This window comes from Siphateles boraxobius, unplaced genomic scaffold, assembly GCF_051911475.1.
Source record: "Siphateles boraxobius isolate OS27281-9 unplaced genomic scaffold, OSU_SipBor_1 100, whole genome shotgun sequence".
Classification (NCBI taxonomy): Eukaryota; Metazoa; Chordata; class Actinopteri; order Cypriniformes; family Leuciscidae; genus Siphateles; species Siphateles boraxobius.
Window position 1 is genome coordinate 3,025,946 of NW_027508701.1, and position 23,478 is coordinate 3,049,423.

The following is a 23,478-nucleotide window of genomic DNA, read 5'->3' on the forward strand; positions in this document are numbered from 1 at the left end:
CATCCGGTGCAAACCGGCATTAGCTTCGAAAATTGCCGAAGCAAGCCGATCACAGGGATGCAGGAAGTATGGCAGGGTGACGCATCGTCTCGTTCCCTGTTCTCAGGGAACTATGGTTACAATAGTAACCTGAGACGTTCCCTTACGAAGGGAACTCAACGATGCGTCCATCGACGCAATGGGAACGAGAATACCCAAAGCGCCAGACTTTCAAATGCCTGAGTGTCAGCCTGTTGTCACACTGCACCAAGCACCTGGGATCCTGGGGCAGCATCCAGGTCCAAGCTGTAAAACCTCATGAATGTGAGCGGTGAGGACCAGCCCGCCGCATCACAAACGTCTTGGAGAGAACTCCAGATAATACGCTTAGAAGCCATACTCCTAGTGGAATGAGCCCTGACCACCAAATGGTTGGCCAGAAGACTCACAAGCAAGAAGAATAGTCTCGACTATCTATATGCTCAATAGGTTGGATTTTCTCGACAGAGAAGTCCGATGAACATAAGTGTCCAGTGCTCGCACTGGCACAAGAGGTTCAGCTTTTCCTGGTCCGAAAAATGGGGGAGGACAGAAACCTGCAGCACAATAGGCCTCGGAATAATGGTAGGCACCTTTGGAACATATCCATGTTTCGGGTAAGATTGCCTTGGCCATCCCGGTGCACTCAAGGCAGGTGGGGACCGAAAGGGCCTGAAGGTCTGACTCTTATAGGGACGAAATAGCTAGCAGAAAATAGTCTTAAAAGAAAGGAACTTCTCTGAGACCAAATCTAAGGGCTCGAAGGGAGCCCCAGATAGGCCTTCTAGAACTATTGCAAGGTCCCAAGCCAGCACCTTAGTGCAAGTTGCATGCCTCAGCCTCAAAGTGCCACGAAGGAAACGAGTGATCAGGGGGTCTCGACCCAAAAATGTACTACCCACCAGGGCGTGGAAAGCCGCAATGGCCGCCACACATATTATACCTTAAGCGTGGAAGGACATAGACCTGATACAAAGCGTTCTTGCAGAAACTCGAATACTGTGTTTACTGAACAGTTAACCGGATCCCACTGACGCTGGTAACACCAAGAAGTGAAAAACTCTCGAAATAGTGAATATAGTTTCCTCGTAGCGGGAGCTCTGGAGCTTAGAATGGTCTAAACAACCTCGGTTGAGAGACCACTCTCTATGAGTTGGGCCCCCTCAGAGGCCAAACCCACAGTTCCCAAATCCCCTGCCGGGGGTGCAATATTGCATCCCCTGCCTGAGACAGAAGGTCTCTCCTGATCGGGACCTCCAAGGGAGGTCCGTCGAGGAGAAAAATTAGGTCCGCAAACCAAATTCAGCTCGGCCAGGGTGGTGCTACTAAATAGGCTTATTCCATCCTGGCGGATTCACTCCAGAACTCCTGGGAGCAGAGCAACGGAGGGAAATGCGTACAGACGTAGCCTCGGCCACGTCTGCACCATAGCATCCAGCCCCGAGGGGACTGGTTGAGTGAGGGATAACCAGAGTGGACAGTGCGTCGTATGCTGAGACGAGAACAAATCCACTTCTGCCTGGCCGTAAAACTCCCATATTTGCTCCACCGCCTCGGGGTGGAGTCCCCTGGCCTCAGCCCCTGCCTCGACAGGGTGTCTGCTCCAATATTCTGGCCCCCCCCCGGAATATACACTGCCCTCAGACAGCGTAATTTCTTGAGGGACCAAAATAAGAGGCCACCAACGTGTTGTCTGTGGGTCAAGAACCAGAGTTTCCTCCATATAACCAAGGCGCGGGGATACTGCCGCGTGATCTTGATCGTAAGGAGTGGGTTTCCCCTCAGGGAGAACCCTCTGGTCCTGAGCCACCTCTGTAAAGGTCTCACGTACAGCAGGTCAAAGGGTATCACATTGGACGCTGCTGCCCTGAGGCCTAACAGTCACCAGAACAACACATGATGGCCCCTCAGGTCTGGGAGGAGATGTCTCAACGCATTGAAGACGACCATCATCTCTAGGCAATTCATGTGCCAAGAGAGATGATGACTCCTCCACAAGCCCTGAGCTGAGCGGCCTTCCAATACCGCTCCCCAGCCGGTGAGGGAAGCATCTGTCGAGATCAAAACTCGATGGCAAAGAGCTCCCAACACCGGACCCTGGGTTAAGAACCAGTGTTTCCTCCATATAACCAAGGTGCGGAGACACCGCCGCGTGATCTTGATCATACGAAGTGGGTTTCCCCTCGGGGAGAACCCTCTGGTCCTGAGCCACCACTGTAAAGGTCTCATGTACAGCAGGCCAAAAGTTATCACGTTGAACGCTGCTGTCACAAGACCCAACAGTCTCTCTAACTGTTTTACAGTGCGTGACTGGCCTAGCCTCAGCTCTTTTGTGGCTGTTAGGATAGCAGCTACACGAACGGGCGACAGAGTGGCCCGCATCGTCACTGAATCCCATACCACACCAAGGAAAGTGGTTCTCTGTACTGGAGAAAGCACACTCTTCTTGGCATTGAGCCTCAACCCCAACATCTGCATAGGAGCGAGAACGACACCTCGGTGCCGAACCGCTAACTGTTCTGATTCCGCTAGAATCAGCCAGTCATCTATGCAATTCATAATGCATATGCACTGCAGCCTGGCGGGGCCAGAGCTGCGTCTACACGCTTCGTGAATGTGCGGGGTGATAGAGCTAGACCGAAAGGAAGTGCCTGATACTGGTGTTCTTTGCCCCAAAGAAAACCTCAGGAACCTCCTGTGCTGAGGGAGGATGGAGATATGGAAGTATGCGTCTTTTAGATCTATCGTGACAAACCAGTCCTCGGATCTGATTTGAGTCACGATCTGTTTGAGTGTCAGCATTTTGGAATTGAGTTCCAGCACCAAACACTCCAACAGACGAAGATCTAGTATGTGACGCAGCTCTCCATCCTTTTTTGGAACAATGAGATAACGACTGTAAAGACCCGACGCAATGTCGGGTGAGTACACCTGCTCTATAGCTTCCTTTGCTAACAGGGCCTTTACCTCTTGCTCCATTACCAGAGCCTGCTCGGGATGCACCACTGTGGGCAGCACCCCGTTGTAACGAGGAGGACGAGAACCAAACTGGATTCTGTATCCTTTCTCTACAATCTGCAGGACCCAATGAGAAATATTCGGCAGAAGCTTCCACGCTGCCAGAAAATTTACTAAGGGAACCAGCCTCTCGAGGCTGGTCTCTGGTGTTATCGAGACAGCCAATTCCGGAGCCTGAAACATAATGGCAGGAACTACCTGAACTGGCCGCTCTAAGGCCCCCCTCAGAGGGCGCGAAACCGATGCTGTGCCGCAGCATAGCATCAGCGACTCGCTGGAGACCGCTGCGCCCTGAAGCACCGAGGGTGGCAGGGTTGGCAGAACGGTCTCGTGAGGACCCCGAAATGGAACGGGCACCGTAAAATGAGGTGTACACCGCTCCACTTCGGTCGGGGCTGTCCTCACAGGCCTGATGCGTGAACATCAGGACCTTTTTTTTTTCTTTTGAGCCGCAGCCTTCTCAGCATGAAGAACGGTCCTCGGATCCGGCTTCTGCTTTGAAGGCTTTGGCTGCTGTGTTGTGTATGAGAAACTAGACGGCTGGAGCTGCTCACGCCCAGCAGCCCCAGGGGGTTGGACATAGCGAGGGAGAGATTATCTTGTATCTTTCTCTATGATTCCCATCAAATTGAGCCAGAGGTGTCTCTCAGTGACCACAAGGGCTGCCATCCCTGAGAGATAAATCTGTGGCCCGACGGAGTTCTCAAACCCCATCGGGCCAAACTCCCTCACTTCTGTCCAAATACCGCAGCAGGTCAGCCTGATATGCTTGTAGCACTGCTATGGTGTGCAAGCAGGCCCATGCTAGACCCACTGCCATATATGCTTTTCCCACTAGATTAAAAAATAGTTTTCTTTAATGGTTTAGTGAGAGAAGCCGACGCCTTCAGGTACAATACTGAACCGGGAGACAGATAGCTCGCAAGCGTCTGTTCTACCCGGGGTATTGCCCCATAGCCATACCCTCTTAACCCCCAAATATCTGAATATACATGAATGTGGGGGCTAAAAGACAAGAGGAGTAAGGCTTTTTCCATGATCTAGACAGCTCGCTGTGCAGATCGGGAAAAATGGAAGGCCCCGTGATGGAGGTGGAAAAACAGAGGGAAGGAAACTCGTTTAATCTATTTTATTTTTAGGACGAGTGCCCCCTTATTTCTGCTGGCCATAAATATTTAATTTATCTACAGCCTTAGTAAACACTTCCACCAGCTTATTATTTTTATATATATATTTTATATATATTCACTTTATTTTATATATAATATATAAACTATCATATATATATATATATATATAGGTTATATATATTTCTCATACGCTGGGGAAAGAGATGGCAAATTCACTTCCCCCATGATTGTGTCACTTTCAATGCCCAGCACATCTACCTCCTCGGAGGTAGAGCACTGAAGCATTGATTTCTCTCTCTCCCCGGGCGGAAGAGACCGCAGCGCGGGCTTCCGAGACCGGCGAGAGAGCACTGGATCCCTCGTGGAAAGGGAGGAGATAAGATCCGCGGACCCGTCTCCAACCCCGTAAAGAGATCCTATTCGCGATCCACAGGAATGCATTCTCCGCGCTGCCTCGGCAGACGCGGGACCTGTCACCCTGAGAATTGCGAGCCCGGCCACTTTCCTCGAAAAGTGACAGGCGGGAGCGGAGCATGCGAAGCGAAAGCTTCTCACAATGTTGGCAATCAGCCCCCTCGGAGGCTGATACCGCATGCTCTACTCCCAAACCCATCACACAAAGCTCGTGTGTGTCCCTACTCGTTAAATAGCGCGAGCAGGGAGAACACAGAGTTTGTGCAATTGTTTAGTTTCCATAAATATATATATCAGACAGACAACAGTAAATATAACAGACAGTTTGACACAGATCGCTTGCTGAGGCAACAGAAGCTGATGCCGGTTTGCACCGGATGTGCTTTTATCATATCCTGGTCATGACGTCACCCGCCCGTGACGCTCATTCTTTCCATTGGACTAGTTGACATAGATGCTTCAGACGCAGTCACGCTGGGGGCGTTCCCATGGCGTCGATGGACGCATCGTTGAGTTCCCTTCGTAAGGGAACTACAAAATTCGACTGCTTTACGGCATACGTCACTTTAGCCTGGCTCCGCCCTCCTACGCACTTCCGCTCAATTTCATTTTCCTTCAGTACTACGTCTGGGATTGCGCTGTAGACTTTGGTTTTCTCCGATCAATTTTTTACCGGGCCAATCAGCGAACAGAGGGAGTGGCTGAGAACGATGACGTTGATGTCGACTTGTGCGTTATTTTGAGTTGTAGTTCACAATAAGAAAGATGCGAGCGAAGCCATTCGGTCCGTTGTGGCAACGCTGCCGAATATCAAGAAGTTAAAGCCGGAGCAAGAACAATCTTTGCTTAGTTTTGTGTTTATGGCCATCCTCCCACGGGGTTCGGGAAAAGACATATGTCACGACCAAACGTTAGCGATTGGTTATGGCAGATAGAGTGACTCTGGGCAGATCCAATAGTTTTAGACTTCAATAGAATACCCGCCTACAAGGAAGTTAACGCTTGTCAATGGAGCGGTGCCAGACTCTCTGTACAAATGAAATGTACGAGAGTCTGGTAGAACCAGGCTAACGTCATTTCCCCCACTTCCTCAGATTCTGACGTGAGAGCCCAACTAGCGTTTGTTTGCCTTTTGTATGTTGTTGTCATGGCCGAAGCAGCAACTAAAAGGAGAAGGCAAAGGTTTTGTCAGAGGAGACTAAAAGAAGAAAAAGGGAGAGTGACAAATTAAAAGACCAGACGAGGATCACTATTGGATGGAGAGCAAGACAGTTTGAAGACGGTGAGAGTGTGCGCGCACGACCGTCTCTCTCTCTCTCTCTATCCTCGTTCTTTCAGTAACATGCACCCTGTCACAAGCGCAGCAGTCATCTGTAAAGTGTTTATAAATTTATAAATAAGTCAGGGAGCTGACTATCGCGCGAGATGTAAAAGGCTGAATAACATGGCCTGGCCATGTTACGGAATCTATCTGGTCCTCCATTTATCTTCATGAATCAAGTAATGCTAGTAGAGTAGCGAATTATCAATCTGGTAGCTACACTAACATGCTAGTTTACGATGGTTATAATAAATAATCTTTCAGGATAACTATCCTATTGTCTGCAGGCTGATAGTCATGTTTGTTTATTTATTTTTCTGGTGAAAGTGTCTTGCCTCTGGCTATAATGCAAAAACGATGTTCAAATTTGCAGATTCATCTATGGTAGCTTGATATTATAATATTGACAATATATGGCTATTACCTACCACACAAACATTGAATTGAATTAGCATATCCGTTATGTAAAACAGTAGACAATAGGCTACTATAATGACACTGGCTTGTAAACGTGAGCAACGCGATCTTTTGACGTTTGAAAAAAATAAAACCCATGAAATTATATTCATATGACATGCTGAAATATATGCCACTGTACCTGGGATGAAGACATTTCACACGCAACGCTGGCAGTCCGCCCGCGAGAACTCAAGACAGTATCAGCTTGTCAACAAATGCACACGCGTATCGCCTGGTGTAACCATGACAGATTTTACGACAGTAGTAGAAGACAATACTGTTTCCCAACTGTAGGGGGACCCGAGAGCAAAAACCACAAAAACGACATAGTGTTGCTTTAACTTTGGGCTTCATGTGTGCATCTAAACTATCAAATATACATAAAAATGTAAAAATGACCAGCTTTCACTGAAACACAGTTTATTCACTTAAACACAGTTTATGTATTAAATGGACGTAAATAGTTGGGATAAAACAATGGTGTATCAGTCACTATTAGATCTGCAGTCGGTCTTAAAGGGGCAGCGTCTAATAAACCTGTGACGATTGAGCCATTAATGCGAATCAAACAACAAAAAGCAGAGAACATCACTCACAGCTCTTTAATGAATAACTTAAACTTTAATAAGCATTAATCTATCGATGATAAACTATGCAGTGTTATTTTACATTTGATTACTAAATTAGATTTCTTTTCAGACAGAAACACTTAACACTTAATTTCAGACCTTCCTGAAATTAAAGCACTGTGTATATAATTTGTATCTTTGTGTAATTGTATTCTTTTTTTGACCATGTGTTTGTACTTGTTTTTGCTTATCGTATCCTATCTCATGTATATAAAACAAAAAAGCCTGCACACTGCTGCATAACAAATAGATATTTTATTGGTTTTGTTAAAGCATTGCTTTTTCTTTTGCTATAGATATTTTACATTTCAAAATATAAAGCAAATGTTAATTATTACCCGAATGTAAACACCAAAAAGAACCGATAAGAATACCGTTAATGTACCGGACCGATAAGCAGTATCGGTAAGAGTAGTAATACCGTTAAAACCTTAACGATACCCATCCCTAGTATGAATGTTTGGAGAAAAAAAAGTTTTGATCATAAATTTACAAGAAAAATTAGGAAGAAAATCATATTCAGCACGGAAAAAACGAGGACAAAAATAAGCATTATCCTCTTTAAAACTACTGATTATTTTTACACAAAATTCATCCTAATTTCTTTCCTCATGAAGACTTTAATTACTGAAGTCGAGTGTGTCCCGTATTTCTGGCATCAGTTTTACTGCGCTTTAGTGCTGAGAGTGTGCGCTCGACAGAAGCCGTGGACAGTCTCCGCCAGTAGCGGTCTTAGGCACAGGCGAACCGGGTGGCATTTTTTCATGTCACATGGGGGGCGGCACGAGCAGTAAAAAAAAAAAAAATCCTCTGCCCTGCGAAGCGGTTTTCTATTATCTATCATTTCACTGTGTGGGGAATTGGCAAATTGGCGTCCCTGCTTGCTGAGAAGGTGCCGTGTGTGACGCCGGTTTCACACTGCACGCGTTAAGCCTGTTTTATGCTTCTGCGTCAAATCGACGGCGTTCCCCCGCAGACCCCTCTGCGTCGCCGCGAACCCCTCTCCGACCCCTCCGCCGTAGCTCGATGTGCACCTCCAAAAAATTGTAACTACGCGTCGAGGCGACGCAGACCCCAAGGGCTGTGATTGGTCAGATGCACCGCGATGCAAGCAACCTGACGCAGAACCATAAAACAGCCACGACGCCGTAGGAGTGACGGCGTAGCTACGCCATGGAGTTGACGCAGAAGTATAATGAGGCCTTTAGTAGTGCGGCGCGGCAGCGCGTAGCAGGAGCACTGTATCAGCAATACTCTAATGGAATTAGTGGGCTAAAGTCAGTCACACCATCTCGACTTTCTTCCAAAATAACGCACATTTCATTCATAATATTATAAATACAGGCCTATAGTTCCTGCAAATTTTTGTTTTTCTGAATTGTGTGAAATGGCTAATAAAAATAAGTAATACAAAACGATTATGTGGGTCACCTCACCAAGGTGAATTGGTTTAGTCTTGACTTCGGCCGTGACTCGTGACGTGAGTGACAGTGTTGGGGGGGGGGGTCTGTTGATTGTCGAGTGCCAAATGAACAGAGATGGACAGGAAAAGGTCAAAGCCATCAGGTGCACAATTTAGAAAAAAAAGAAAAGAAGAAGAGGAGAAACGAAAGGCTAATGTTAATTGTGGGTAACTCGTCTCTTACATTTCTTAGACTTTTTGCTATGATGCTTGTTATGCTTATACAACAATAATTCGGTTTTAAGTCAACAAACACGAGATCTAATTTCACCATAATATTGTGCTTTGCAACAAAACTGTTACAAGTTCAGTTATTATTTATTTCCATCAGTTGGGTTAACGTTAGGCCCTGTTTCAAGTCATGTATACTTTTCTTGACCTCAACTACAGTTGAAGCTACAATTCAATTCAATTCAATTCAAATTTATTTGTATAGCGCTTTTCACAATACACATTGTCTCAAAGCAGCTTTACAGAAAGTGCATTTCGGAAATGTACATAGAAAAATACAGTTAGTTAATCATGTATTAATTTAGGGCATAACATATCGCCGGCTTTGAGTCGTCTCTTCACAGGCGTCGAGTCGTCTCTTCACAGGCGTTGGGGCATCTGAAGTCTCCGTGAGAGGCTGGATACAAACTGGAGCTGACGAACAGCAGAAAGGCAGATGGGAAATAATTAGCATAGCTGATGTTCATAATGTTAATGCATTCGAACTGATTCAGCAGTAGTATTAAAGGTTAAGCATTAAGTGAATGCTTGGTTAAATAGATGCGTCTTTAATCTAGTTTTAAACTGGGACAGCGAGTCTGAGTCTCGTACAATATCAGGAAGGCTATTCCAGAGTTTAGGAGCTAAATGCGAGAACGCCCTCCCTCCTTTAGTGGACTTAGATATCCTAGGAATGACCAGAAGCCTCGAATTTAGTGATCTTAAAGAGCGCGATGGATTGTAGGGCGATAGAAGGTCTGTTAAATACACAGGAGCTAAACCATTTAGGGCTTTATAGGTCAGTAGGAATACTTTGCAATTGATACGTAACTTAATAGGTAACCAGTGTAGAGATGATAAAATAGGTGTTATATGATCATATTTTCTTGATCTAGTAAGAACTCTAGCAGCTGCATTTTGCACTAACTGTAGCTTGTTTATTGAGGATGCAGGACAGCCAGCTAATAAAGCATTACAGTAATCTAGTCTCGAGGTCATGAATGCATGAACTAACTTTTCTGCATCCGAAACAGATAGCATGTTGCGTAGCTTAGCAATGTTTCTAAGGTGGAAAAAGGCTGTTCTTGTAACATATGAAATATGATTTTCGAAAGTCAAGTTGCGGTCTAGTATAACACCCAGGTCTTTTACTGTAGTGGATAAAGTAACAGGACATCCTTCTAAATTAAAGTTGTATTGTAAGGGATTTTGTGGGTAGTTTTTTGGACCAATAAGTAGTACCTCCGTTTTATCTGAATTTAATAGCAGGAAATTACACGTCATCCAGCATTTTATATCATTTAGACACTAAATAATAAAACTATATTTTATTAAATATAAAATAATAAAACAATGACATTTTGATGAAAAATTACATTTGTACCTCTGTAGTTTCAGGTCAAGAAAAATCTTCATGACACAGTTAAAATGGCCTCATGATGACAGACAATCTTCTGTTCTTAGTGCAATAGTGTAATAATTAGATTCTCTTTAGCGTGTTTTCACATATGTGTGATAAAGTATTTGTGCTATAGAATATTTATTCTATATTTTATTTGTATATTATTCTTAATGTTTTATTATTTGTCGCTCTGCTCTTGTTAAATATTTTATACATCTGATTGTATATATTTTTGGCACATTTATGTATATAGTGTATATTTAAGTTCTGATAACTTACACTGTCATAGTTTGTGCAGAATTGTTTCATTGTCTTTTGGCAATGTTGGATGAAATGAAGGATTTGTGCAATTGAGAAATATAAATTTCTCTGAAAATCAATGAGATCAGCGGGACTTTTGCCTTCAAAATCAGACCTGGCATGATCGAACAGCTCCGGGACTCTGCGTTAAGCTGAATAAGGCATTTTTCCAATAGGTTTGAACCTGCTGGGGGTCGAGGAGGGAGAGAAACATTAATTTGTGGGTTGAGAAACTAATAAATCTAAATATATTTTGGTTTATGCAGTTCGCTACAGATGCGGTTAGCTAGCTCTGACTACCATAGTCCGCGCTCTGAACATCCAATCAAAGGACGTGAAAATGTTTATGTTATTGGTCGCCTGCTATATGTCTCCGGTGATTAAATCTGACTGATTATCTGATTGGTTAAAGCAATAGTTTCATTGCCATTCATTGTAAGCTACAGGCGCCACACTGTCGATTCTGAAGGCCTCAAGCAGATTTATTTGGCCATGGCAACACATGATGACTGAAATATGATTGGATAAAAGCTCTAACATAAACATACACTACTGGAAGCAGCGCAAACAAGAGAAAAGCTATGAAATTAAGAGAATGGACTATTGTGAATAATTTAATACACATTCATGGACAAAATATATTAAAGCGCAGGTCAGTGATTCTGATGTGTTTATGCCGGCAGAGAAGGCCTTGGCCCTGACGGCCCACCACTGATGTTTATAGTGCTATACCACTATAAAGAGTGGCAGATACTGTTTGTACCAGTGTTGTTGTATGTTAAACAGTATATATAATTATACACCACGCTTTTGCCAGATAACTACTGCATCTCTATAATTGGCTAAAATGCCCAGAGAGCCTCTACTCTTCCCTGTCATCTCTGGTTGACCTCTGACCTACTTTCTGTACGATCTGAATTTCTGCGTTTTGAATTTTAGAATATTGAATTTGATGTTCCGAATTTCTTCTGTACTTTTTAAAAACTGGATATTTGCTAAGAATTCAGAACAAAAAATCTGCAGTTTGAAAATACATGTCTTTACATGAAAAGATATACAAATATTCTACCATAAAACATTTTAATTGTGGTAAATTGTAAATACTTGTTTAAAAAAAAAATTCAGAACTATGTAAAATGTTATTCAATTTTGTTAAATTACACTTGCGTTTTTTTGTTGTTGTTTTTTTGTGAGACTTACCCATATTTAAGTGCTGATAAAAAAATAATTGCTGGAGCTAGAATAAAACAGTTTTTATTTTAAATGCAGAGGCTCTGTTCTTTCTTTTGATATATTGCATGTTCAGATATTCATGTAACAAAATATTCTGGGGGCCATGACATTTTTAAGAAAATGATCCAAAATGCTGATGTTGGCTGTAAGGCAACTTAAAAAATAAATAAAAAAAACGCTGGTGGGGAAAGAGTATGATCATTTAATCTCATATAGGCCTACTGTATTTATTTATATGAAATTCAAATAGTATACAAAGCCTTGAAAAAAACCCTGCGTTTTAAAAATAATCAATTTTATCTGTTTAAAATACTAATATAAACTTTGACAAATGCTGAATAAATAAATTCAATTATGAGCGTTCAAGAAGAGTGAAACAAACTCAACAATATATCAGTGGAACGAACCAACTATTTATAAAGAAAAATCATATTAAAAAACAAAACATTTTATTTTATTATTAAAAAATGTGCAGCAAATATACATTTAATCTAGCCTATAAATGACCACATGACGACATACTACAAACGTTTTTATTGTGTTCAATAACTCCGCCTCTCACGGGGTTTCTTGTAAACACGGTATAATGCGAGTTCATCTGCACACTTCTTTCGCTCTCCTTCTAGACTGCACTTCCTCTCTCTCTCACACACACACACACACACACACACACGGAAACAAACGACACGCCGTGCACGCGCTCTCAGAGAGCACTTAATAACACACTGGATTTTATAAAGGCGAATCTGCTCGGTTGATGAAGAATGAAGAGCGATTTCTCCTGTGTGTCTGTGGTCTCGTTGTTTTATATCGTCTACGTCAGCGCAGGTGAGTTTCATTCGTAATATGTTATAGAGACTTTTACACGAATTAAACTTCTGTAATAATATTAATGATGATGATTAAAACTCTACTAGTTCATATCATTGTTTGACACTGCTTTGCAATTGTCAAACTTTAGTCGTGTCGTCAAACCGGTTCGGGGAAAACCGTCCGTGTGACAGTAAATGATCGTGAACTTCCTGATAATCTTCATAAATGATTCAGACAGCAACAGACATTCATACACTTCTCTGGACTGAGTGTTTAAAAACTCTTAACCACTCATATTTAAACTCATACACTAATTTTGTATTATAAATATTAACCTAATTTTGTATTCAGGCCTATAAAACGCACTTAAGTTGCAGTGACGATCATTGACCAAACAAATATGTTTGTGTTCTACCACGAGTTGTTGAAAAATACACAATGTATATCCTTACAAAGTGATAACATACACTTTTTTTCTTCTTTTTCCCCTCTCCTAGGCACGAAAATATGATAAATTGTATTATTTGTTTAACATTTATTGGTCTAGATAATGTCCTTCCACTTGTGTTATTTCAGGGTTTTCATGACTTTCATAAAGTATGTGGAAAAGAGTAATAATAAATATGAATATGCTGGCAGTGTGTATTTTCCAGTGATGTATTTTAGTAAAGCTTTGTTTTAATGTGTGTATGTGTGTGTGTGTTTGAGTGTTAACAGAGAGCGTCCCAATCCCTGAGAATGTGATCGTGAAGTCACTGGACATGGGATTAGTTCTGGAATGGGATCCGCCACAAAACACCACTAATCAACTGTTTAACTACACCGCTGAAGTGAAGTAAGTTAATTATGATACTCACTTTACTGCTTACTGTTGAAATAATATGCGTGACATTTACAAATATAATTAAATGGCTTCATACTATTAGAATATTCCTGGTTAAAAACGTCGGTGGCTTGCTCTTGTCTCTGAAAACAAGAGGAAAATCTGTATAATAAAACACAAAGACCAAACTTGTGTACATTAATGCACTTATAATGATGTAATTGAGGGTTTAGAAGCTGAAATATGCTTTTCTATGTTGATGAAAGTCTGGTTATGCATTTCTGTAATGTTATCGTTTCATTTTCTCCCTGTATGTGTGTAGAGCGTGGAGAGATTATGAGCCAGTGTGTGTCCGCAGCTCATCACTAAGATGTGATTTCACTAATGATGTCACCACTTTTGGACTTTACCAGCTTCGCGTTCGGGCAGAACTACATGGAGAGACGTCTGACTGGGTGGAGACTGGAGAGTTTGCAGTGGATAAAATAAGTGAGTCACATCATTTCTGATATTTATGCTTATTCTGACTTTGTTGGCAGTAGACATGTTTGTAAATCATCCCACTGAAGCTTGTCTGGGCCACTAGAACACAACCAGATGTTTCTAGAGGACCTTGAGCTACACTGAACATCAATGATTTTTATCCCTCTAGTGTCACACGTATAAAGAAGTATCCAGAACCCTTCTGGTTGTTGCAGCCTTATGCCAAAATGGTTCAAATTACCTTTTTTTTCCCTCTGACATCAATCTACACTTCATTCTTCTTAATGACAGAGCCAAAACACAATTTGTGATAACTCTGTAAATGTTTGAAAAATAAAAAAAACTGAAATATAGAAATGCGGCAATCGGACGATTTTCCGCATGTTCACATTTTCCGGAGCCGGTCTGGTTTGTTTCCAGCGACACAGGCAATAACTGTGCGTTCTCACTCTCTCTCTCCAACAGTGAAGCGACACACACCCGCCTCAGTTAAATAGTGCTCGTATGGGGCATAGTTTTACTAATTCCTGCAGGTTTTGTACTTGTAAGGGGAGTAGGGATCGACTGATATGGATTTTTTTAGTGCCGATACCGATTATTTTCCATCAGCCGATAAACGATACAGGCTGACGATATTTGGAGCCGATACTGCTTTTGCTCATCAATTTACATCATAAAAATGACACGATGATCGCAATTTAAAAAAGGAACATTTAATGAACTTAAAAAAACAATATTTAACAAATAGTAAAAACGTGAGGCTGAACAAGTTAAAAAAAAAGAGTTCAGTGCTGAAGATAAATATTTAATCATAAATAAAATAATTACACTATTGCACACAGTAGCAACAAGCAACCAGCATAATAAAGTGCACACTGTACTTAATTTTAAAAGTAACCAACTATTCACAAACTACAGGTCCTTCTCAAAAAATTAGCATATTGTGATAAAGTTCATTATTTTCCATAATGTAATGATAAAAATTAAACTTTCATATATTTTAGATTCATTGCACACCAACTGAAATATTTCAGGTCTTTTATTGTTTTAATACTGATGATTTTGGCATACAGCTCATGAAAACCCAAAATTCCTATCTCAAAAAATTAGCATATCATGAAAAGGGTCTCTAAACGAGCTATTAACCTAATCATCTGAATCAACTAATTAACTCTAAACACCTGCAAAAGATTCCTGAGGCTTTTAAAAACTCCCAGTCTGTTTCATTACTCAAAACCGCAATCATGGGTAAGACTGCCGCCCTGACTGCTGTCCAGAAGGCCATCATTGACACCCTCAAGCAAGAGGGTAAGACACAGAAAGACATTTCTGAACAAATAGGCTGTTCCCAGAGTGCTGTATCAAGGCACCTCAGTGGGAAGTCTGTGGGAAGGAAAAAGTGTGGCAAAAAACGCTGCACAACGAGAAGAGGTGACCGGACCCTGAGGAAGATTGTGGAGAAAGACCGTTTCCAGACCTTGGGGACCTGCGGAAGCAGTGGACTGAGTCTGGAGTAGAAACATCCAGAGCCACCGTGCACAGGCGTGTGCAGGAAATGGGCTACAGGTGCCGCATTCCCCAGGTCAAGCCACTTTTGAACCAGAAACAGCAGCAGAAGCGCCTGACCTGGGCTACAGAGAAGCAGCACTGGACTGTTGCTCAGTGGTCCAAAGTACTTTTTTCGGATGAAAGCAAATTTTGCATGTCATTCGGAAATCAAGGTGCCAGAGTCTGGAGGAAGACTGGGGAGAAGGAAATGCCAAAATGCCTGAAGTCCAGTGTCAAGTACCCACAGTCAGTGATGGTCTGGGGTGCCATGCCAGCTGCTGGTGTTGGTCCACTGTGTTTTATCAAGGGCAGGGTCAATGCAGCTAGCTATCAGGAGATTTTGGAGCACTTCATGCTTCCATCTGCTGAAAAGCTTTATGGAGATGAAGATTTCATTTTTCAGCACGACCTGGCACCTGCTCACAGTGCCAAAACCACTGGTAAATGGTTTACTGACCATGGTATTACGGTGCTCAATTGGCCTGCCAACTCTCCTGACCTGAACCCCATAGAGAATCTGTGGGATATTGTGAAGAGAAAGTTTAGAGACGCAAGACCCGACACTCTGGATGAGCTTAAGGCCGCTATCGAAGCATCCTGGGCCTCCATAACACCTCAGCAGTGCCACAGGCTGATTGCCTCCATGCCACGCCGCATTGAAGCAGTCATTTCTGCAAAAGGATTCCCAACCAAGTATTGAGTGCATAACTGAACATAATTATTTGAAGGTTGACTTTTTTTTGTATTAAAAACACTTCTTTTATTGGTCGGATGATTTATGCCAATTTTTTGAGATAGGAATTTTGGGTTTTCATGAGCTGTATGCCAAAATCATCAGTATTAAACAATAAAAGACCTGAAATATTTCAGTTGGTGTGCAATGAATCTAAAATATATGCGATTTTAATTTTTATCATTACATTATGGAAAATAATGAACTTTATCACAATATGCTAATTTTTTGAGAAGGACCTGTACTTGAACCTAGTCATTTAATGGACAAGTTCGGTATTTTACACTTAAAGCCCTGTTTTAAGATCGTTTCTGATGAAATAGAACGGTTAAGATTGAAATTTGGACAAATGCTGCTGTCCCGAGAATTTTCGGCTTGTGTGTTAGCACCCCCCCCCCCCCACCTATACAATGGTTTCATAGGGGCACTGGAACAATATCATTCATAAAACGCATTAAACTTTAGTTTACAAAGACGTGAAACTCACCGAGTGGTCTGGGGTATTCACTGATATGCTCACACAAACATCGCTGCAAAAGATTGCATGCACCAGTCAGTCCGCAACAGTATCTGTCGGAGCATCTGACAGGGCAAACTGCTTTAAACTTGTTAACTATATCTTACCAGTTATTTTGAAGCGCTTATTATTGCTTGTGTCATGTTTAGGACATATTGTGCTACTTTCACTGATCATCACAACATTTCCTTTGTCAACACATTTAAATAATTTAAGAAAACAATAAACCTGAAAAGTAGCCATTGAAATAAAGTGCTTGAATTGTAATGTAAGGGCCTGTTCACGTATCGCGTCTTTTGCGCGCTCAATTTCGTTATTTCAAATGTAGGTGCGCGGTATGCGCGCTCATAATGGAAGCGGCATGGTTGCGGTGCTACACGCTCGTTTTTTCCAAGCGCGTCCGCGCCATCTCAACTTTTCAGAATGCCGCAAGCTTTTTCCTTGCTGTAACGGAGAGCGCAGCTGATGGTTGCGCTTAGCAACGACAGACGCCTCCGGAGCGCAACCGCCCTAGCGCTTTGGAAAAAGGAGAACACGGCACGCCTAGCGTTTTTAGGCGTTTTAGCGTTTTAGACTGCCATGGTTTAAATTTTTCTACATAAAGAGAGGGAGACACACACACACTACACACACCACATGCGTCCAAACATCAGCCAGGTAGTCGCTGAATAAAACTCCCACAAATACCATGGAACAACGTTGGCATTACTTAATCCTATGACCAGTGTTCGTAACAGTTACCGTATGCATACGGATAGTCTACAACTTCGCTATTTGCAGCTCCCTAAATACAATGGCAAGCAGTTTTATAGACGAGGCATTCAGCATTCGCCTTTTCCATTTTACCAAATTGAGTGGCTTACTGCGCTTAAATGCATACAAAATTATGGTCAAAATGGCCGTCTTGGCGAGTATTCAGGTAAACAGTCAGATTTAAAACATAAATAGTTGAGAAAGACAACGCATATTGTGCAACAGCATATTGGATCCATGCATAAACTCTTAGACAGCAGCAGGTTTATCACTGTCATGTTAATCAAAGAACAAAAGACAAAGAAAATCACTCTCTACTCTTGACTGAAGGACTTTTGTAACTTTAACATTAATCAATCAGAAAGACTGGTACCATTACCTTTAAGTATCAACTTTGAATATATTCAAATATATTAGCTTTATATCGGCCATCCTGCTCTTTAAAGGGATAGTTCACCCAAAAATGAAAATTCTGTCAGTATTTACTCTCCCTCATGTTGTTCCAACCCCGCAAGACCTTCGTTCATCTTCAGAACACGAATTAAGATATTTTTGATGAAATCTGAGAGCTGGATCACTCCTCCATAGGCTTCTAAGGGACTGAAACTTGTTCCCCGAAAAGTTATTAAAGACATCGTTAAAATAGTCCAAGTGACTACAGTGGCTCAATCTTAAGTTTATCAAGCGACGAGAATACTTTTTGTGCGCAAAAAACAAACAAAAATAACGACTTTATTTCAACTACTCATTTCCTTCTCTTTGGGCCTCTAGTCAGTTAACTAAGTGTAATAGCGTAAAGCTACGTTACACAACGTCTCACAACGTCACAACAACATACAACAACAGAAGGTTCCGCTATTACGCTAGTGAACTGACTCGAGGCCCACAGAGAAGGAAATGAATAGTTGAAATAAAGTCGTTATTTTTGTTTTTTTGCGCACAAAAAGTATTCTCGTCATTTGATAAACTTAAGATTGAGCCACTATAGTCACTTGGACTATTTTAACGATGTCTTTAATAACTTTTCGGGGCCTGCAAGTTCAATCCCTTAGAAGCCTATGGAGGAGTGATCCAGCTCTCAGATTTCATCAAAAATATCTTAATTCGTGTTCTGAAGATGAACGAAGGTCTTGCGGGGTTGAACAACATGAGGGAGAGTAATTACTGACAGAATTTTCATTTTTGGGTGAACTAACCCTTTAAGATATTGGCACAAAAAACAATATCAGTCGACCACTAGTTTAATGACTATTTTGACCAATGATTGTTTAATGCAATACTGTTTTTTAAACTGTGTTAATAGATAAGGCCATAGGCTTGTTCCGTCTGGATATTCTCAATAGTACACCTCAAAATTGTGTTGATCGCGATTCAGATCATGATTGTTTGTTATGGGATTGTGGTGTGAGATTTTGCGCAGATTGCAAATCCCTACATCAAAAGAAAATGCCTGCAGACTCAGAGACAGGATTGTGTGGATACACAGATCTGGTGAAGACTGACAAATATTTCTGCTGTGTTGAAGGTTCCCGAGAGCACAGTGGCCTTCATGAGTTAGCACACTTACTAGTGGTCAACCGATGTTGTTGTTTTTTATGGCCGATATTTTAGAGAGCAGGGTGGCCGATATAAAGCCCATATATATATGTATATATATATACTTTATATTTATTTGAATCAATATTTAATAAATTAGAAAACAAATCCTTAAAATAAACAGATGGCAACTTCTTATATCTGCAATCCTATAACAGTATTTTTCACAAATAAAGTAATAGTTTAAAATTATACGAATATGTGAATAAAAAGGAAATAAACACTGTAACAGGGCACTCAGTAATCTGGTCATTTCAAGGTGCAATGTGTAAAAAATTTGAGTATCTATTAACAGAAATGCAATATGACATCCATAACTATGTTGTCAGTGGTGTATAAAGAACTTACTTAATAAACCGTAATGTTTTTATTACCTTAGAATGAGACATTTATATCTACATAACCGCGGGCTCCTCCTTCTATGAAGGTCGACATATTGTGACGTCATGTTTCTACCGTAGCCGACAGCGAACACACAGTGCTACAGAGCGCGTTTCGTCACTACCTTGAAAGAGAAGCCGCAGAAAGCTAGAAGCTAGCCATAAACACCGTGAGTAGTGACGTTTCCCTTGTCAGTGGTGTAAAATATGTAGTTGGATTGTTTCATGTAACTTAGTTCTTCTCCCTCGCGGTGTTATGGCTTTGCTATGTGGGGATAAATGTGCTGCACGTTCCCGAGACAGCTGATTAGTACTCTCGTCATTGACCGTAAAACAGTTACAGGAATCACCAACCCGTCGATCTTGGAAGCATTTTAAGTCGATCGCGAAGAGTTTTCAAAATCAGAGAAAAAAAGCCTATTGTGTGTAGTAAGTGGTGTCTAGGGGATGCGGAGGCGCGCGCGCTGTACAATCACGCCATTTTTGCCGCGCGCACCTTTGGGCTCATTCTGACGCGTCCAGTATAAACAATGCTTTACGCTTTTACCAGCTCAGCCACAGTAACAGCTCATATTGAGCCAGCTAAACTTTTACTTTCCTGTTAGAAAAAATATATAGTTGCATAGTTTCATGTGGTTCTTCTCCCTCGCTGTATTATGGGTTTGCTATGTGGGGAGAAATGTGCTGGTTTCGTTCGTGAGACAATCAGCTGATTACTATTATTATATTATATATTAAGACCCTTGATCCTCACCTGACTATGGCTTTGTAAACTTTATCCATGGTGTGGTTTATAATGGACTGTGGTACAGAAACAGTGACAATGTTACACACTCTTGGTTTACTCTGGCTATTCTCTGCTGTCTCAGACGAAGATATGTTTGTCCAGTTTCAGGCACCGTAGCTTCTTCGAAAGGGAGTGGTGAGTAGTGGGCTGAGCCATTAGTGCAACTCGCAACCGAACCGCTAGATGTCGCTAAAATCTACACACTGCACCTTTCATGTGCACTGGTGGCCTAATCATATGTTTTCAAATAAAGACAAGGTATTTGTGGAATGAGGAATGAAAATTAAATACAGCATTTCAGCATAAGACTGCAACAAAAAGCTGAGTTTTTCTGAATGCACAGTATATCAACCAGTGCATTTGATTAATTATCCTAAAAAATATTTTCTGTCTCGCTGTAACTGTTTTATGTAATACATCTGATTGTTATACGTGTATAACACAGCATTGCCCTGTCTGTGCAGCTGAGATCAGCGCTCCTCATGTCGATCTGAGCAGCAGAAAAGGACAAACCGAAGTTGAAATCACTGATCCTCCAATGAGAAGGAGAAACTTGAGGGATGTCTTTACACAGGTTTCATACCTCATCCGTTTTTGGAGAAAAGGAGAGGCAAAAAAGGTAATGAATGCAATGGTTTCTAAAGTTTTTGTGCTGGTCAGTCTACATACACTACAACAGATCAAACACACATCTCTGCGCATGTGAAGGATGCGGTTTTACATGGATATCGGGACACGAGTGAAGTACAAAGTACACGAATTCGTTTAGGCTTTAAAATAAATGTTCGTACTGAATGCCATTTATAATTAGTTTATTTTATAGGCTACTTATTTTTGTTCTGAATACTGTTGAATTCAAAGGATTTGTTCTGGACTGAGGGAAACTAAAATACATGTTTATAATGTTTGTAAATATTTTGTTTTTGTTTTTACATTAAGGTCAATTAGACAATTGTGCCATTTACTGATGGGGATAGTTTGCACCAATAAAACAAGCATATTGTGTTCATTATCCCACCCACAATAACTTTGTGGGGTCTTGAGGAAAAAAAATTAACCTATAAATACAATACCAAATACAGTACCTCCCAATTTGAAAAGACATTTCCCCCTTCAATAGCAAACTAAATAGGATAAGGCCAGGCCAGTTCATGCTCAATGTGTTTTTGTTGTTTATTCTCAACAGGAAGAACTAAAAAGAGACCAGAACAGAATTATGTTACCAAATCTGGAGCCTTTGGTGAACTACTGCGTCGAAGTGGCGGTTTTGTATTTGTACAATAAAAAAACCAGCCAGTTCAGCAACATGACATGTGTGACCAACTCTCCCAGCAGTAAGCTTTCACCCATACACAGCAGCTTGTGTTCTTTACACATTTACTGATTGTGTTATTGTGATGTTCTCTCAAAGACTACATTTACATGCACCCTCATAATGAGATTTAGGCAATATTGCAAACTTTACCTCATGTTAACACATTACTTAGATCAAATAGATGCAATTAAGCTCATAATCATAGTACAATATGTGGCGTATGCAGATTTGAATCAATAAACAGGCATTTGTTCCACTCTGATCGAAGTGTGCATGTGCTTGTGACGAACACAAATGATGTTTTCATGTGCAGATTCATAAACACAGCTGTAAAGAAGGCATGATGACAAGGTTGCATGACATGAATATAATGCAGTGTATTGATGGTCGAAAAAATCGGAATGAAGACATTCTAGGTGCATAAGCAAAAAAATTAACTGTGTCCATAGAAATCTGTTTTGCATTTGACGCATGTAGATTAAAACCGTGGCCAGTAACCCCGACTGTATGAGGGCATCATTTGTGCATGTAAATAATGGCAGTAAAAATAACCATGATTCTTAGCGAATAGTGAGAATTGCGTTGAAGTCACATTAATAATCACATTATTGGTGCACATGTAAACATGGTCAGTCTCTACATCTGTGACATGAGTTGTGTGTCTGCTCAGGTGAGGTCGAGCCCTGGGTCATAGCAGTCGTGCTCCTGTGCAGTTTTCTGGTGGTGTTAGTCGCTATTGTCCTGATCTTTCTGGCCATGTGGTACGGTTATAAAGGATGCAGAATTATTTTCCCTGATACGAAACTGCCAGAGAACCTCAAACAGGTAATGCACGGGTAAGAAGAGGTGATGGATAGTGAACTGTTTTGTGTTACTGACATTCTCTCGTTTTCTCCTAGTTTTTGTCACAGCAGTCCCAGTCGCCCATACTCTCTGCCATGCAGGAGAGCACTCAGCAGAAGGAGCACTTTCATGAGCTGAGGATATTTCACACGGAGCCGGACAGCTCTCAGACGGAGGGATCCGGGATTCAGACAGAGAAGGAGGAGTGTTGTGCCGGAGCAGACGTTACACAGAGAAGCGAGGAGAAATCTGAAACGGCCAGCACCACATCAGAAGAGCAGCATTTACTCTCTGAATAGAGACTGTTGTGATGCCAAACCATATTTATGTAAAGAAAATCCGGCGGCTTTTTTAAAATGCTTTAAGACAAACCATGTGTACATTCATAAGTCGACAGCATTGCTGAGTATTTTCTCCTGAACCCTCTGGGCCCTAACGGTATTTTGGGGCCCTGAAGAAGTTTTGACATTTGTGCTTTTTCAGTTGCTTAAAAACATATGAATGGCTAAAGTCTGATTACACTGTATTCAGCACAAACAGGGCTACAGTCATATGTGAGCAACATGTACATAAAAGTTTGTAGTTTTGAGAAAATAACGTTTATGCTTGTTTGTTTTTTTTAACTAAAATTTTAAGTAACTGAAATAAGGCCGTATAACACATAATAAACATTTGTTCATAAGGCTTTTCAAAACTGGATCTTGCTGCATAGAGTTTTTTCTTCAAAACGATGTGAAAATCATCCTGAGTAGGCCTTAGGCTCTCCTGATGACTTCGGGCACTCTCATGGTTCTTTACTGCCTCGACTTTAAAATTATTAGTTCCCGCCACGATATTGTATGTTTTGTTTTTTTCTTTAGCGTACATCCGGCAATCCTGACAAAACATGACGACATTTTCGTGATCAAACACAAGCCATTCATGACCCGTCAACCATTTGGCATTACATTTTCTTTTTCTTCGTTTCTGTCCTCATCCCCTGCCTCGTTCCTCTTCTCGCCCCCAGAAGTCTGTCCCAACCACAGCCGCATTTAGTTTAATCTTAACTTTTTACTTTACTTTACTAGCTAACTCCCTCCCTCTTTCAGTCTATGCTCCCTGCTCTGGCTCCGTTCGTTCTTCTTCTTCCTTGTGTTTTCTGGTGGACGCTCCGTTCGTTTCCATGGTTTCTCGTGCTGGTTTCACTGCAAACTGCACACAGCCAAGGGGCGTGCGTATGAAACGTCATCACCTAGCATTACAGCACTGTTCATGGGAAATGTAGGAAGTACTGCCAGGGGGATGAATGACC

At 41.5% G+C, this 23,478-nt stretch overlaps 1 protein-coding gene across 2 annotated transcripts; it reads left to right on the forward strand.

The window, feature by feature from the left end:
* The first annotated feature begins 12,154 nt into the window (after positions 1-12,154).
* Positions 12,155-22,884, forward strand: crfb4 (cytokine receptor family member b4). Of its 2 annotated transcripts, none has more exons than XM_077239071.1 (7): positions 12,155-12,424; positions 13,118-13,244; positions 13,555-13,721; positions 20,494-20,648; positions 21,216-21,363; positions 22,015-22,169; positions 22,244-22,884. In XM_077239071.1, the coding sequence occupies exons 1-7, from the start codon at positions 12,361-12,363 to the stop codon at positions 22,484-22,486; spliced, it is 1,059 nt and encodes a 352-aa protein (XP_077095186.1). In that variant the 5' UTR covers positions 12,155-12,360; the 3' UTR covers positions 22,487-22,884. The 2 variants fall into 2 exon arrangements, with proteins under 2 accessions (XP_077095186.1, XP_077095197.1); XM_077239082.1 differs by having other exon boundaries at positions 12,165-12,424; positions 13,127-13,244.
* The last annotated feature ends 594 nt before the right edge of the window (positions 22,885-23,478 follow it).